This window comes from Salvia miltiorrhiza, chromosome 2, assembly GCF_028751815.1.
Source record: "Salvia miltiorrhiza cultivar Shanhuang (shh) chromosome 2, IMPLAD_Smil_shh, whole genome shotgun sequence".
Lineage (NCBI taxonomy): Eukaryota > Viridiplantae > Streptophyta > Magnoliopsida > Lamiales > Lamiaceae > Salvia > Salvia miltiorrhiza.
The window spans coordinates 52,483,339-52,501,035 of NC_080388.1; the positions used below are offsets into that span (position 1 = coordinate 52,483,339).

Consider the following 17,697-nt stretch of genomic DNA (forward strand, 5'->3'; position numbering starts at 1 on the left):
AAATTTGGGCTTCAAACCATAGAGCTAAAGCACAATATTTGAGCTTTATTAGCTAGAAGTTCTTTCCATGTATTCTTCTTTATTTGGAGTTATTATTATTATTATTATTATTATTATTATTATTGAAAAAATCAGATTGATGGAAAGTGCAATGCATTTTTTTAGTTTGGTGAAAACAGAGGTTTTCTTAAAGGGGATAGAAGAGGAAGTCGAGAATAAAAATATATTTCTTAAATTGCAAATGATGGAGTTGATCTCCATTTCACCATTACATGGATTATTTATATTAGTGTATGGAGAGTTTTAGTTAAATAGGTTCCATGCATGAATTTAATGACTTAGAAACATAATACACGATTAAGTAGATTCATGTATTTTTGTAGGTAATACATGTAGAAATAATAAATAAAACTAAAATTCATGGATCAAGTTTATAGTTGAACATGGAAAATCTGTTAACTTATTGAGACGACAAGTGGTAACAGAAAAGTGAGTAGGTGATTTAATTTGAATGAGGGTGTAGGTGAATCGGAAGACCATGGGCCGGCACTGCCCTAGTAGCATGGAACACCATCTTCTCATCGGGGATGACCTTTTCAAGTCTGAATCTGGTCACCAGATTATGCATGAACACCAAGATTGCAACCCTAGCATAGTCTTTTCCAGCGCACATTCTTGGTCCTCCTCCGAAGGGAACGAACGTGTAAGGTGGCGGTCCACTACCCTCAAATCGCGACGGATCAAACTTCTCCGGCTCCGGGAAGTACTCAGGATTCATGTGGGATGAATGAGGTGTCCAATACGTCTGCAAGTGATAGTGAAATGAGAAAAATTAATAATGATACAATGTGTAAATAGATAGATATTGATTAATTATGCACCTTATATCCTTTGGGAATGGTGTAACCAGCATATGTGAAGTCAGTTGTGGCTTCCTTGAATCCTCCTACGGCAGGCGGTAATAGCCTCAGTGATTCACGCGCAACGTTCCATGAGTACTTCATCTTCTCCATATCCTCCCACGTCAGTGGCTCATCGGGGCCTTTGGATTTCGCAATCTCCATTTGCTCTGGAACAAAACAGAGGAATCGTTATATAAATGTGAATGTAGAGAGGGTGAGAAATGGTGGGATTCATTACCTCTGAGAACCTGTTGGTAAATGTGTGGAAGCTCAGCAAGAAAATGGACGACAGCGGTGATTGCAGATGCCGTTGAATCGTAGCTAACCACAACAAGACCAACAACGAAGTTAGCAACCATTGCATCGTATTCCTCATCTTCATCACTCAAAAGCAGCATCTTGGAAAGCATGTCTCGCCCCTCGCCATCGCCTTCGCTCTCGCCCGTCTCCCTCATCTCCTTTCTCCTCTCCTTCACCATCCTCATCACCTCAGCGCGCGCCACTTGGCCCGCTTTAACAGCACGGCTGAAGGTCGTCCCCGGCAAGTTTATAGGCAGGGCTAGCATCCCGTTGACCAACAGACCAAAGGGCTCTATCAACTTTTCTAGGACCTCCGGCACCGCCGCATCCGTAAATAGCTTAAACGCTAGCTCAAATGAGTACTTGTTGGACAAGGGAAGCATCTTCACCACTGAGTTAGGCCTCTCCGGCAGTAGCCGACGCACAACCGCGTCCATAACCGGAATGTATTGCCTCAAGGCGTCCGGCTTGGCCAGGTCGTAGCTGCGGAATATGGCTACCGGGTTCTTCTTGTTGTTCGCGACGAACGCCGGCAGCAGCGCCTTCCGCAATGACGGAGTACGCCACGCGGATACCAGCTTGGTCTCGTTGGTGAAGAGGAATTTGTTGCCCTGGGCGCCGCAGAATACCGCCGCCTCCACTCCGAAGATGGAGGTTTTGAATACCTGAGCAGGAGAATATTTTTGCATCCTGTGTTGGAAAAAAAATCGGCTGCCTATTAGGTTGAGACTCAGATTTTCTCTCAGCCAACTGTTGCAGCCGGGAGGCAGGTTTTTCCCCTTCTTTCGGACAAACGAGATGAGATAGAGAGAGAGGCGAAGAAGTAGAAGAGAGAGAAGATATGGCATGAAGCTCTCCATGCTTGTTTCTGGATTCTGGTTGCTACGGCTACTAGAGAAGTTAAGTGAAGAGAGATAAATGAGTAGTATAAATTACTGCTTCTTCCTTACATAATACAATCGTACTATTATATTAATAATATTAACTTCCTAGCAAGGTGCTAGGAAGTTATTTAGGGGAAGGATGGAAGGGACGATACAAGTTTTTAAGGAAAATTAAGTTACTAAATATATTGGTAGTGAAGAAAAAGTGTTATAATTAGTATTAAAAGTGGTGAAAATGTATTATAATTAATATTAAGAATGATGAAAGGTTGAAAACTAAGAATAACCAAAATGGATAGAAAATTATTTGGGAAACGTCCCATAAAAATTATAAGAAGTTATTAGGGACGGATGGAGTATTATTTATAAAAATAAAATTTATTATAATATAATGAATTATATTTCATTTTTATTTCACAAAATTTAAAATAAAAAAATTATACCCTAACTTTAGATATATCAAGCATCATACAAGAATTATTAATTAGTAAAATAAAACTAAATAAAAAAACAATTATATATTTTAAATGGATGGAATAAATTTTAGTTATTAATTATAAAAATTAAATTAAATTAAATTAAACACACAAAATTAAAATTGATGAAAATAAAGATGAAAAAAAAAAAGGAGCAGGACAACAAGTTTGGCAGAGTGAACCTCAAGTGTAAGGAAATGCAGCCGTTGTTTAGAAAAGAGACCGTGAAAGTCAATGGAAGTTGGAGGTCTCGATGAAGCAATAATAAAAGTTGGAGGGTGCAAATGCAATAAAATCTATATGTTCAGAGGATCAAAAAATGAATTTTCGAAAAAAATGTATAAAAGAGATCATCACTTGGCTTACATGTATTAGCCTGTTGAGTAATATTTTCCCTTGGTAATTAAGTAATGTTTTTTTAGAATTAAGTTGAAATAAAAATATCAACATTTAACGCTTCTTTTCATGATCATATTTAATGGCCGGCCATGTAAAATAGTGCAAATCCTAGATAGATTTAAGGGATATCATGTGCAAAGTTATACAGCCACTCCAAGTCTCCAATAAAATTGTAGCCAACGATATGGATCAATTTATTATTAAATACTTCCTCCGTCCTAATAATAATATTCTAAATTTAATAACATTTTAATTTTTTTTTTGACATCATAGATGTCTCAATTAAAAAAAAAATTTATTTTATATCTATTCTCCTTATTTTTCTCCTCATTTAGCTTATCTCTTTCTTATTTTTTTCACTACTCTCTCTATCTCTCTTCATTTCCTTTATCTCTCTCTTAATTTTTCACTATTATCTCTGTTTCTCCCCTTATTTATTTTATCTCTATATTACTTTATCTATATTTTCTTAATTTGCGTGTCTTATCTCATTTTCTTATTATTGAAACGTAGAAAGTATCAATTCAAAATTGTATTATTTGGTCTAAGTCAACGCTGAGCCGTGTGGGAGTTTCAATTGATGAACTCATGAACAAGTTGTTATAGATTCTTCAACCGCTCATCATCATCCTACAATTAACAAAGCGCCCATGACAAATAATTCAACTAATGTTAATATAATATGAATTTCAGTGTTTTTGTTTTATTTATACTTTCTTTGTCCACGAAAATAGATCCTAAGAGAGAGATATGAGTTTTAAAAAAAAAGTTAATAAGAGAAATGGCCCCACAAATTAAAAAGTAGTGGTGGGTCCATGACTGACAAAAAAATAGATTATGACATGTTTTCATGGACAGACGAAAATAACAAATTAGAATCTATTTTCATAGATGAATGGAGTAATATTTTTGATTTATGAGAATAAAGAGATAATTTGCATAAAATTATCACAATATTTCTTCATGAGAAATGTGGATATATCTTATATATAAAGAAAAATATTTTCTTTCCTACATGGCAATCTAAAATTTCACCATTTGATTTTTTTTTTTTCTCAAATCTCCTTCATTTGCAATATAATTATTCTTCATTATATTTTCTTAATTCTTAATTATAATTATAAGTGACATATCATAATTAACATTAATATTTATATTTATTATTAATAAATATTTAGCACCTAATTTTAATTGTGATGTAATGCTATTAAATTATTTGTGGATATTAATTGTAATAGAAATAGTAATTATTAAAAGAGTGGATTTTTAAAATTGTCACTTTCATATTGTAAAATTAAAAATTGTCCATTAAGATAAAAATATTAAAAAATGACAAGTGTTACCAAAATACCCTTCACATTAAAAATTAAAAAAATGTCCACTTTACACCACCCCTTTAAAAAATCCCGCAATTCACAACCAATCGAATTCACAACCAGAATTTTTTGTTTGTGAATTCACAATCAAAATTTAATCCACAACCAGATTTTTTTTGGTTTTGAATTCACAACTGAACTGAACTGAAACCCTAAACCTAAACCCTAGTTGTGAATTATTACGATTGTGAATTCACAACTGAACTGAACTGAAACACTAAACCCTAGTTATGAATTAGTACAATTGTGAATTCACAACTGAACTGAACTGAAACACTAAACCCTAAACCTAAACCCTAGTTGTGAATTATTACAATTAATGTGAATTCACAACTGAATTGAACTGAAACACTAAACCCTAGTTGTGAATTATTAAAATTGTGAATTCACAACTGAATTGAAACAGTAAATTCACAACTGAACTGAAACCCTAAACCTAAACCCTAGTTGTGAATTATTACGATTGTGAATTCACAACTGACCTGAAACAGTAAATTCACAAATGAACTTAATCAGTAAATTCACAACTGAACTGAACTGAAACCCTAAGCCTTAAACCTAAACCCTAGTTGTGAATTATTACGATTGTGAATTCACAACTGAACTGAACTGAAACACTAAACCCTAAACCTAAACCCTAGTTGTGAATTATTATAATTGTGAATTCACAACTGAACTGAAACAATAAATTCACAACTGAACTGAACTGAAACCCTAAATCTAAACCCTAGTTGTGAATTCACAACTGAACTAAAACAGTAAATTCACAAATGAACTTGAAAACATAGTGTTTGTATTTGTGACAAGAATAACATTCAATATTCGGTTGTTAACATAGTTTTATCGATAAGACTGGAATTTTCGTATTTGTGACATTCACAAATGAACTTGAAAACATAGTCTTATAGATAAAATTATGAAAATAATATTCCTATCAAGAATAACATTCATCTTCCACATTAGAGTAGCACTTGAAAACATAGTGTTCGTATTTGTGACAAGAATAACATTCAATATGTGATTTATTCTTTGAGGCAATGTCCTGTTTCAGGCAAAATCATATAGTAGAAGGGAATTCTAGCCTTATAGATAAAATTATGGAAATAATATTCCTTTTGTCCCGACTCACTTGACCTAGTTCTTTTTGATACGGTTATTTAAAAAAGTACGATTATAGTGTAAATGCGTATAAATGTGTGAGCAAATATTTTGATACTAAAAATTGAATATATACCTAAAAATGAAACATGCCAAATCAAATGGGACAATCCAAAAAGGAAAGCAAGCCAAATCAAGTGGGACAAATGAAGTAATATTTTTGATAAGAATATCTTTGTAGTGTGTGTCATAACGTAAAATACGTTGTTACACATTTTTTTTCTATTTACACGATTTTGCAAAAGTTGTTACACATTTTTTTTTTCTATTTACACGATTTTGCAAAATCGTGTAATAGACTCAAAAAGTGTGTAATAGTGTATTTTGAACTGCTATATACTTTTTCGTAATTACACACTTTTACTATTAATAGCAGAAAGAACGTATATTGTAAGAATTTATTGATCATTGGACTAATTAAAAAATATATATATATTTTTCTTTTTTCTACAGCGGAAAGTGTGTGCATTGTATACAATCCATGAATTTCATACTAGAAAAGAGACCATGAAAGTGTATGGAAGTTGGTGGGCTGTCACGACCGGTCTTAACTAAGGATAGGTAAGCCGGGAAACCGTGACTAGGGAAGGGAAATTAGGAGAGGGGACAGAAAAGGGGTGATAAATAATAATAAAGGAATTTAACTAAGATTGAGACATCATATGAAAAAAAAACACACATAAATAGATAAGAGCGAGTAATCGGTCAAGAGTATCCGATTTAAGTGTTTATACAATAACTTGATTTGACAATCCAACATAATAGGATAATATGCATCATAACTGAGTGTTCGCAGCGGAAATAGAACGTGATACATGTATGAAGACATGTATCGCCAAGAGTTTATTTAGTAAATATGACAAAGCTCCGCACGACACCCCATCATCACTCATCACTGCTCAACCTGCACATTTAGAAATACATGCAGGGCTGAGTACAAAGTACTCAGTAGACATATGCCGAAAATCATATACATACATAATAAATGTAAATTGTCATGCCATTTCAATAGTATAACCAAGGGTTTTTACTTAAAAAGGCCCTAAGCATACTAAATTCATTTGTGATTCTAAAGTTCGTCTGATCAGACTAAGTTCTTTTGTAATCTATCATATCTGAATCTGTATGCCGGAGAGGTGGCCACCTCTCACGGTCACTTGACCGGCCAACCCGCTAGATGACTCACGGTCACTGGTGTACACTAGCCAAGGCAGGATAGCTATCAACTGCTCAAGACCCGAATTCGATTACATGATAACTGGCAAAGCCATATCAGATAGATATCATACTGAAATTAAAACATTTTATGGCAAGACAATACTTGAAATAACTTCAACTCAAAGATTTTGTCATGAAATAACTTGCTTGAATGTAACATTTTAAGCTCATTTGATATATACGAAAGTAATGCCTACCTGATTGCAGTGTTTTGCTACTTAAGACAATGATTCTCTTTCCTTAGCGCGATAGGTTACTCAGGCGCTTTTGTTTATTTGAACCTTTGATAACACGAAACATGTGTTCGAGTGAATAATAGAAAAGATAACAACAAATGCAGTGAATCACTATTCACTCATTTCTCTAACTACCCATATTTCCTTAAACGACTGTATCTAACTCATATACAATCGTTCTTCTTTTATCGAAATACTTCATGTACCTTTGAGGATGTAGGAAAGCCTATTTTATATTATTCCTTTATTTATCCATTATAAATAAAGAATAATCTATAAAATATTTTCCTTTTCCCCATTTAATAATGCCAATCAATATATATATATTGCTACTATTAAAAGAACTAATAAATCATTAATAAATTCTAAACATTAATTCCTGATGAAAATTTCATTGTGAGATTTTAGGAACATTTGTAAAAATATTTTAAAATAATAAAAGGAGTTAACTATAAAAAGAAATTTTCGAGAAGATCTAATAATTTTAATATTTTAACCATTTAATTAATAAATCTTTAATATTTCATTTATCAACTATTCCATCTAATATAATTTTACCAACAAGTTCTCATGAAATCTTTCTCAGAATATTTATATATCTCAATAGCTCATTTATAAACTAAAAGTGATATTTTATCAACAATAAAACTTTAAAATCCTTAATAAGAATTATTTTGAATCATTTCCATCTCAACAAAACTGTATATATTCAACTTCAACTAATAAACTGCTTTTACTCCGAACTCGTATGGAGTCTAATTTTATATCAATAGAAACCTCTTTGAGTCTAGTTTAATTAAAAAAAAAGTATGTTGAAAAACTCCAAGTAGTTTAAGAGATATAGCGATTTTCCCATCGCCTACCAGATTCGGCAGTTTCTGCCAACTGAAAGTCCAGATTTTTGAAAAATAGCAAACGTTACCTGAATGAGCTCAAATTTTATATGTAGATAGCTAACACATATATCTTCATAGAATAAAAATTTGAGAGCTAAATATCAACATATGGTTACTGAAATAATTAACTTAATCATCTGCCTCACGACAGTTTTAGCAGATACGGGCAGTAGACTTCTCGAATTTTAAAAGGGTAGTAAACGAAGTTCAAATGATATGAAACTTTGTACGAATATTTACCACACTCCTATCTATACCCCAGAAATTTCTCATAATATAATAGAAACGGGAATGCATCGAAATAAGGGCGTCAACTTACCCTTGTCCAAGTGAGCACTAATGGAAGTTGTTCGCCGGGGTTTTTTTTTCTGGTCGTCGTTCCGCGATGGGGTTTAGCCGCGAAGGTCTACGACTTAGTTTTCCTCGTGCGAGATAGATCAGGCTACACAACGGTGGTTTCTCGATCCTTTTTCGTCGTAAGGATAGTGAGAAACGAAGGCCGTAAGTTGGCCGGTGGCTAAGTCGGGAATTCGACGTTGGCCTCCGAAGGATATTGTGGCCTTTGGTCGGGAAAATATAGAGAAGGTTTCGGCCTTTCGATTGTTGGGTTTGGTAGCCTAAAGATGGAGGAACGAGTACACGTTCTCGGTTCAGAGCCTAGTGGCCGGTCGACGAAGAAATGGCCCGGCGAAGGGAGCTCACTTGAGCTCTTGCAAGTAAAAAAAAAACAAATCTCAAACTCTCTCTTGCTCGCTGCACTTCTTCCTTCTGCAGAACTCTCCTCAATTTATAGAGGAGTTTCTGCAGACAACAGAATCAAAATGGTGGAAATTTTGGTACCTGGAGTTGCAACTTTTGAAGATTTGATCGTTGAAATTTACATCCTTTGACAATTGTGATCTTACCGTGAAATTTCTTTCTCGGCGTGCTGAAGCTTTTGAAAATTGTGGATATTGGCGTGATTTTCTTCTCCTACAGGAGACTTTGGGGTGTGATGGAGTTCAGATATACTACAGGAAGAAATCTGCAATCTTTACAATCTCCTTCTGCAGTAATGGTGTATTGGAGGGGAAGATGAATAGTATAGGGAATAGTGTAGGGAATAGTGTAGGAAATAGTGTAGGAATTGATGTGTTGGATGAAAAATCGAGACATACGTGTAGTGCCGTGATCTAGTTTCTCCTAGTTCCTGTAATAATTCTCCAATTCTCGTTTAATAAATACTCGTCGTATTTATATAAATTAAATCCTCAATCTTGAGATTTAATACGTGAAAGTCGGAATTAATTCGCGACTTAATACCTTAACTCATATAATGCGAAATAATAAAATTATTATGCATATGATCTCAAGTTATAATTTTAGCAATTTGATTTAAATAACACGATTTATAAAATCGGTTATAAATCTAAATTTTCTAATAATATTGATTAAATCAATAAACTGGTAAAACAAAGTCTCAAACGTATAGTTAAACCAATAAATTTAATTATTGGTTTCATTCATGACTGAATATTAAATCGCAGCTCTGTATCTCTTATACAGACTTTTGCTGAAATAATATTATCTGAACAAAATAATCACCATAAATAATTAAAAGAATTTTATAACTAATGCACATATTTAATCTAATATGTATTTAAAAGAGCGGGGCATCACATACTACCCCCCTTAAAATAAATTTCGTCCCGAAATTTGCATACCTTCGTTAAACAACTCTGGATATTTTTCTTTCATCTTGTCTTCGAGCTCCCACGTAGCTTCTTCTTGTCCATGGTGCCTCCAAAGAACTTTCACTGAGGTGATTGATTTATTTCGGAGTTGTTGCACCTTTTTATCTAAAATCGCTTCGGGTCTTTCTTCATAGCTCAGGTCTGGATTAAGGATCATCTCATTTTGGTGTATCACGTGCTTTGGATCGAAAACGTACTTCCTAAGTTGTGATACGTGGAAAACATTATGGACATTTCCTAGACTTGGCGGTAATGCCAGCCTGTAAGCCACTGGGCCTATTCTTTCTAGGATCTCATAGGGTCCTATAAATCGGGGTCTAAGTTTCCCTTTAACTCCGAACCTAATGATCCCTTTTGATGGAGAAACTTTCAGAAAGACTTTTTCTCCATTCTCAAATTGTAAGTCAGTTCGGCGTTTATCAGCATATGACTTTTGTCTATCCTGGGCCTCCTTAATCCTCTGTCGGATTTGGCGAACGATTTCAATCATTTCACCTATTGTGTCTGGCCCTAGGATTTTTCTCTCGCCCACTTCATCCCAATAAAGTGGCGATCTACACTTTCTCCCATACAGTGCTTCGTAGGGTGCCATAGCGATAGTCGCTTGGTGACTATTATTATATGCAAACTCGATGAGTGGCAAAATGTGCTCCCAGTTTTCACCCTGGTCTAGCACTACTGTCCTCAGCATATCCTCCAATGTTTGAATCGTTCTTTCAGACTGACCATCTGTCTGTGGGTGAAAAGCTGTACTAAAATTCAATCTTGTGCCCAGTTCTTTTTGTAAACTGATCCAGAATCTGGATGTGAACTTGGAATCTCTGTCCGATGTAATTGACTTTGGCACTCCGTGCAAACGCACAATTTCTCTAACATAAAGTTGAGCTAACTTGTCGGATCCATGGGTGATTGGGATTGGTATAAAGTGCGCACACTTCGTAAGTCTGTCCACAATGACCCATATAGCCGTGTTACCTCGCTTGGATCTTGGCAATCCTGTGACGAAGTCCATTGCTATATCATCCCATTTCCATTCTGGTATCTCCAAGGGTTGTAGTTCCCCGTAAGGCCTTTGGTGTAAGGCTTTCACTTGCTGGCAAGCAAGACATCGTTCAACAAACGAGGCTACATCTCGTTTCATTCCTTCCCACCAGAAATTCTCTTTTAGATCTTGATACATCTTAGTACTTCCCGGGTGGGCAGTATAAGGGGTATCATGGGCTTCGCTCAAGATTTTATTCTTAAGTTCTTCATCTTGAGGAATGCATATCCTTCCTTCAAAGAGTATGGCATTGTCTGGTGCTTCTTGGAAATCTTTGAGATCTCCTAATCTTATCTTTTCCCGTAATTTTTCCATCTTCTCATCCTTTCTTTGTGCTTCTAGCACCATTTTTCTTAAGCTAGGTATTGTCTCAACAACGCTTGCTATAGTTCCAGGTGGTTTAATCACTTCTATCTTCATCTTGTCAAATTCTTTTATAAGCTCAACTTCTCTCGTGAGAAGATGTCCTAATTTTGACGAGACTTTTCGGCTTAATGCGTCGGCTACTACATTAGCCTTGCCTGGGTGGTAGTTAATACCACAGTCATAGTCCTTTACTAATTCGAGCCATCTCCTTTGTCTCATGTTTAGATCTTTTTGCTCGAAAAAGTACTTCAGACTTTTGTGATCAGTAAAAATCTCACACCTAACTCCATATAGGTGATGTCTCCAGATTTTTAATGCATGTACTACTGCAGCTAGTTCCAGATCATGAGTCGGATAATTCAACTCATGAGGTCTAAGTTGTCGTGATGCATATGCTATTACCTTGCCATCTTGCATCAACACGCAACCTAGTCCATTTTTGGACGCATCCGTGTAGATTACATATTCTTTGTCTGGTTCGGGGACTGCTAAAACCGGCGCAGTAGTTAGCATCTTCTTGAGTTTTTGGAAACTCTCCTCACACTCGTCCGTCCAAGTATACTTGATCCCCTTCTTGAGCAGTTGCGTCATTGGCCTTGCTATTTTCGAAAATCCTTCAATAAACCTTCGATAATAGCCAGCCAATCCTAAGAAACTCCTGATCTCGTTTGGATTTGTTGGCGACTTCCATTCTTGTACTGCTTCCACTTTAGCAGGATCTACCTTGATTCCTTCTGATGATACGATGTGTCCTAGAAATGTGACTTCTCTCAGCCAAAACTCGCATTTGCTGAATTTGGCGTAGAGTCGTTCATTCCTTAGCGTTTGTAGAGTGGTCCTCAAATGCTCTTTATGTTCTTCTTCATTTTTGGAGTAGATGAGGACGTCATCTATGAACACTAAGACGAACTTGTCCAAGTAGGGGTGAAAAACCCTATTCATGAGATCCATGAATACAGCTGGTGCATTTGTTAGCCCGAATGGCATAACTACGAACTCGTAGTGGCCATACCTTGTTCGAAAAGCTGTTTTGGGTATATCTTCTTGTCTGACCTTCAGTTGATGATAGCCAGATCTCAAGTCGATTTTTGAAAATACACTCGCACCCCTAAGTTGGTCAAACAAATCCTCTATCCTTGGCAAAGGATATTTGTTCTTGAGTGTTAGCTTGTTCAGCTCTCTATAGTCAATGCACATTCTCAAGGTGCCATCTTTCTTTTTGACAAACAAAACTGGTGCTCCCCATGGGGATACACTAGGTCTGATGAAACCTAGGTCCAGTAGTTCCTGCAATTGAATTTTTAGTTCCTCCAATTCTTTTGGAGCCATCCTATACGGTGCCTTTGATACTGGCGCCGCTCCCGGTTCTAAGTCTATGGTAAATTCCACTTGCCTATTAGGTGGCAATCCTGGCAAGTCTTCTGGAAACACATCACGGAATTCTCGTACGATATCCACATCTTCAATTGCTCTTTTTGTCTCAGCTTTCCCGTTTAGGTACACGAGGAATGCCTGAGAGTCCTTCTTATTCATCATCTTTCTTGCTTGTAGGGTGGATATAATTGGTATTCTCCTACCCATTCTTGTCCCGTGAAATTCCCAAGCATTTTTTTCTGGAAATTTGAAAGAGATTTTCCGCTCCTTGCATAAGATTGTAGCGTAGTTTTCAGCTAGCCAATCCATTCCTAGGATTATATCAACGTCCGACATCGGTATAACATATACGTTGTTTGTTATGACCTCTAGTGATCCTATGTTCAATTCTAAGTTCGAGCAAACATGCGTTACTGTCATTGTTCCTCCTATTGGTGAAGAGATACTCATGTCCTGATTAGATCTTTCTATTTTGAGTCCTAGGGTGTCCACACATGCACTTGCAATGAAAGAATGTGAAGCACCCGTATCAAACAGAAGTACAACAGGTGTGTTGAGTAGCATGCCCATACCTGCCAGGTTTCCCTGGTTTTTCTCGGGCTGGTTCTGTTTGATAGCATAGGCTCTTGCGTGATACGGTTGCATCTTTTGTTGCTGCTGACGTGGCTGTGGTTGTGGCAGCTGTGGTTGATGTGATTGTTGAGGCTGCGGCAATTGCAGATGACGTGGCTGGGGTAGCGCTTGGATAGCTCTCAGATGTGGGGCTTGGAATGGTGGGTTTGGCCTTAAGCTCATCCCGTGTTGCTTATTTGGGCAACGATTTGCATAATGCCCCTTCTGGTTACAGATGTAACAACTATCACTGCCAGCCTTGCAGATTCCACCATGGTTTTTGTTGCACTTTGGGCAGGGTGAAGTTTTCTGTTGGTTGTTCCCCGCCTGATTAGGAGCAACTTGCCTTCCAAAGCCCTGTTGCTGGGGTGGTTGTCCCTGCCATGGTTTCTTCTCAGTTTGGCCATTGTAATTGCCTTCCCATTTTCGTTTCCCTTTGTAGTTCTGGGATTGGGCTTGTGGGGGTGGTGGCATAGGTGTTGCCACTGGTCTTTCCCATGGCATTGCTGCCTCAATGTCTAGAGCTCTACTGAGGGATTCAGTATACGACAACCCTCCATGACTAGCCAAAGCCATCCTGATTTCATGCCTCAGACCGGCACAAAATTTTTCAGCCATTTTCTCGTCTGTATCAACTAGTTCTGGGGCATATCTGGACATGTCGCAAAACATCCTATCATACTGTGTAACCGTCATCCTCCCCTGTTTCAGGTTATAGAATTCCATCTCTTTCTTCTTTCGGTAACTTTTGGGTATATATTTATCATATATCCCAATCTTGAACTGCTCCCAGGTGAGGTTTTCTAGTTGATCAGCTGTCATTGTCTTCATTCTGGCTTCCCACCAGAAGTCAGCCGATCCCGTCAGTTGGAAAGATACACAGGTTAAACGTTCCTGGTCGGTGCAGCGCAGAAAGTTGAAGATGCGTTCGATTGCACGCACCCAAGTTTCAGCCTCAGCTGGATCTCCTGTACCGCTGAATACAGGTGGGTTTTGACGTAAAAACAATTCCTCTATTCTACGTTCTGGCCGTATTGGTTGTGGAGCTATTTCTGGTTCTGGCCCTGGTTCTGGACCTCTTTCATCATTTTGTGGGATTCTTCTCCCACCTCTTGGACGTCCTCTCTTTGGTGGCATTCTGATAAGTCAATATAATATATTTATTAGTACATGGTAGATGTATTCTAACACTCGTTCATTGCTTCTTCAATTCCTTGTACTAGCTATATCGTATGCAAAACTTTTAAATCAACGAAATATAATAAGTACTTAACACACGAATTTACTGAAGGCGTGAATTTATATATAAGTACTTAAAGATTCTGCCTCCTAGAGGCCTCTTCGAATAATATGGAGTTATAGAACGGTCCATAGGTAGTTACCGTTCCTGTAGTAACAACTTCCTAGATAGATGAATATTACAACCCACGAGTTCGAGATACATCATACAAGCAAATACAACTGCCCTAGACTATCGATCCATGGGAGCTAGCAGACTTGCTCTTCTCCGGATCCTCTTCTGGGTCTTCCTCCGGATCCTCTTTTGGGTCTTCCTCCGGATCCTCTTCGGAGTCGATATCCAGGTAGTAGTCCTCTGTTTCCTCACCCTCTGCCCCGAGCTGAACACGACCACCGAGAAGTCGGATTTTCACCACATCCTTGCAGGGCGTTCCTGTATCGGAGGTCGTAGTACCCTTCTTAAGGGAAAGAGGCTGAGCAGGTAGTGGCTTCCAACTCGTCTTGCCTGGAGTTTTCTTCCTACTTCCCCCAGTGTCATCATGGGCTGGAGTTTTCCCTTTTTCAGCAGTCTTGAGTGCCTGGCGCAAGATCTCACCTTCATCGTTGTCAGTGCCTGCCAGAGCTTTGCCCTTATCAATAAGTTCGCGTGCTTGACGCAAGACTTCTTCTAATTGTTTCATGGCCGCACTGTAAATGGGGTCCTTTTCCCCTGGTGGAGGTGGCTGTATCGGGGGTGTACCGACTGGTGATTGGGGTGGTGGCGTCTCTTTCCTTTGGGTTTTTGGACGTGATGTCCCGGCCTCGAAGTCGTTTCGGCATCGACGACCGAGAACAGACAGTTGTGGGGAAACACTCTGCACTGGGATGGGTGGATCTGCTGTTATAGGAGCCTGAGTAGGCATAAGTGGGGTCCTTTCTTCCGGACGAACTCCAACAGGAGCAAGGTCTCCTGGCCTCATATATGGTCCCCTGAATGCTCTGCCAAAGGCATCATAGGTGTAGTGAATTGCTGCGATGAACCGTGGAAAATCGCCTTCTGGATCAAACGACTCTTCTGCAGTGTGTACGTAGTCACCTGCGAGCTCTGTAGCCCATCCCTGCCAGTCTGGTGGAAGTAATAAGATCAAGCGCATGATCCCGTCATAACCAGTGGCTCCATGGGGATGTGCAGCTTTCCACAGTCGATAATAATGGGCGAGGAACTCTCCTAGGTCATCTCTCCAACAACGTGTGTAGGTTCGGTATTCCCTGAGGATACTTTCAGGACTTGGTCGCCTCGTCATTTGCTTTCTAGCGGTGCGTCGTGTTCTTGCCATCTTTGAAAGAATGACGTTCTATAATTAAACTCATAATAAGTTATTATAGCAGTAGGTTTCTAATTACTCTTATGTATTAACAACACAAGTCGTGATCATATCATAAGTAATATTGGTCTTAATCTCTGACTTATGCATAATTAATAATTCTCAAGTCCTAGATCGTGCAGTCATAATCCCAATACTTACATATGTATTGAAATTTTAAGGGTTGAAAGAGATTCAACTTATTGCACAAATAGTAAATCATTCAATGCACTTTTGTCACTACGAGCTATATAATAAATAATTTTATTGGGTAAGGCAATAGTTGATATGTTTGAACAATTCGAACTATGCCCGTATCATCATGAGTGACACGCTCCGTCATGTCTCTATCTTTATACATCCTCGAGTGACGCCTGATTTTCTTTCTTCTATTGTGTTTTTCATTTCAACTGTAATGAATGATAACTAAACTCATGTATATGTTTTGCTTCTATGTTCTTTGTAAGAGTGATCAAACATTTCTAACGCATCTAAGTTCATCAAGGAATCTACTCAATCATATAGCATGAGATTTAAGCACTTGTACAAACATTTGAAAATACAACTTTCTCAACATTTAATAAATATTTACCTCTGTTTCTCTGTTGAGCAGGATGTTGTGATGAGGTGCTGAGCTTTTGTCAACTGATCTTTCTAACACTAGTATTTAGTAAAGAATAAATTTTGGGATAACTCTTGGGTTCAGAGCAAACGAACTGCTCTGATACCATTCTGTCACGACCGGTCTTAACTAAGGATAGGTAAGCCGGGAAACCGTGACTAGGGAAGGGAAATTAGGAGAGGGGACAGAAAAGGGGTGATAAATAATAATAAAGGAATTTAACTAAGATTGAGACATCATATGAAAAAAAAACACACATAAATAGATAAGAGCGAGTAATCGGTCAAGAGTATCCGATTTAAGTGTTTATACAATAACTTGATTTGACAATCCAACATAATAGGATAATATGCATCATAACTGAGTGTTCGCAGCGGAAATAGAACGTGATACATGTATGAAGACATGTATCGCCAAGAGTTTATTTAGTAAATATGACAAAGCTCCGCACGACACCCCATCATCACTCATCACTGCTCAACCTGCACATTTAGAAATACATGCAGGGCTGAGTACAAAGTACTCAGTAGACATATGCCGAAAATCATATACATACATAATAAATGTAAATTGTCATGCCATTTCAATAGTATAACCAAGGGTTTTTACTTAAAAAGGCCCTAAGCATACTAAATTCATTTGTGATTCTAAAGTTCGTCTGATCAGACTAAGTTCTTTTGTAATCTATCATATCTGAATCTGTATGCCGGAGAGGTGGCCACCTCTCACGGTCACTTGACCGGCCAACCCGCTAGATGACTCACGGTCACTGGTGTACACTAGCCAAGGCAGGATAGCTATCAACTGCTCAAGACCCGAATTCGATTACATGATAACTGGCAAAGCCATATCAGATAGATATCATACTGAAATTAAAACATTTTATGGCAAGACAATACTTGAAATAACTTCAACTCAAAGATTTTGTCATGAAATAACTTGCTTGAATGTAACATTTTAAGCTCATTTGATATATACGAAAGTAATGCCTACCTGATTGCAGTGTTTTGCTACTTAAGACAATGATTCTCTTTCCTTAGCGCGATAGGTTACTCAGGCGCTTTTGTTTATTTGAACCTTTGATAACACGAAACATGTGTTCGAGTGAATAATAGAAAAGATAACAACAAATGCAGTGAATCACTATTCACTCATTTCTCTAACTACCCATATTTCCTTAAACGACTGTATCTAACTCATATACAATCGTTCTTCTTTTATCGAAATACTTCATGTACCTTTGAGGATGTAGGAAAGCCTATTTTATATTATTCCTTTATTTATCCATTATAAATAAAGAATAATCTATAAAATATTTTCCTTTTCCCCATTTAATAATGCCAATCAATATATATATATTGCTACTATTAAAAGAACTAATAAATCATTAATAAATTCTAAACATTAATTCCTGATGAAAATTTCATTGTGAGATTTTAGGAACATTTGTAAAAATATTTTAAAATAATAAAAGGAGTTAACTATAAAAAGAAATTTTCGAGAAGATCTAATAATTTTAAT

The 17,697-nt window shown here is 37.2% G+C and overlaps 1 protein-coding gene across 1 annotated transcript; it reads right to left on the reverse strand.

Annotated features, from left to right (window-relative positions):
• Positions 1-399: 399 nt before the first annotated feature.
• Positions 400-2,241, reverse strand: LOC131010143 (beta-amyrin 6-beta-monooxygenase-like). The gene is made up of 3 exons (XM_057937559.1): positions 1,141-2,241; positions 882-1,069; positions 400-805 (listed from the first exon to the last, which is right to left on the reverse strand). Exons 1-3 carry the CDS (start codon positions 2,060-2,062, stop codon positions 503-505), a joined length of 1,413 nt encoding a protein of 470 aa, XP_057793542.1. The 5' UTR covers positions 2,063-2,241; the 3' UTR covers positions 400-502.
• Between the last annotated feature and the right edge of the window lie 15,456 nt (positions 2,242-17,697).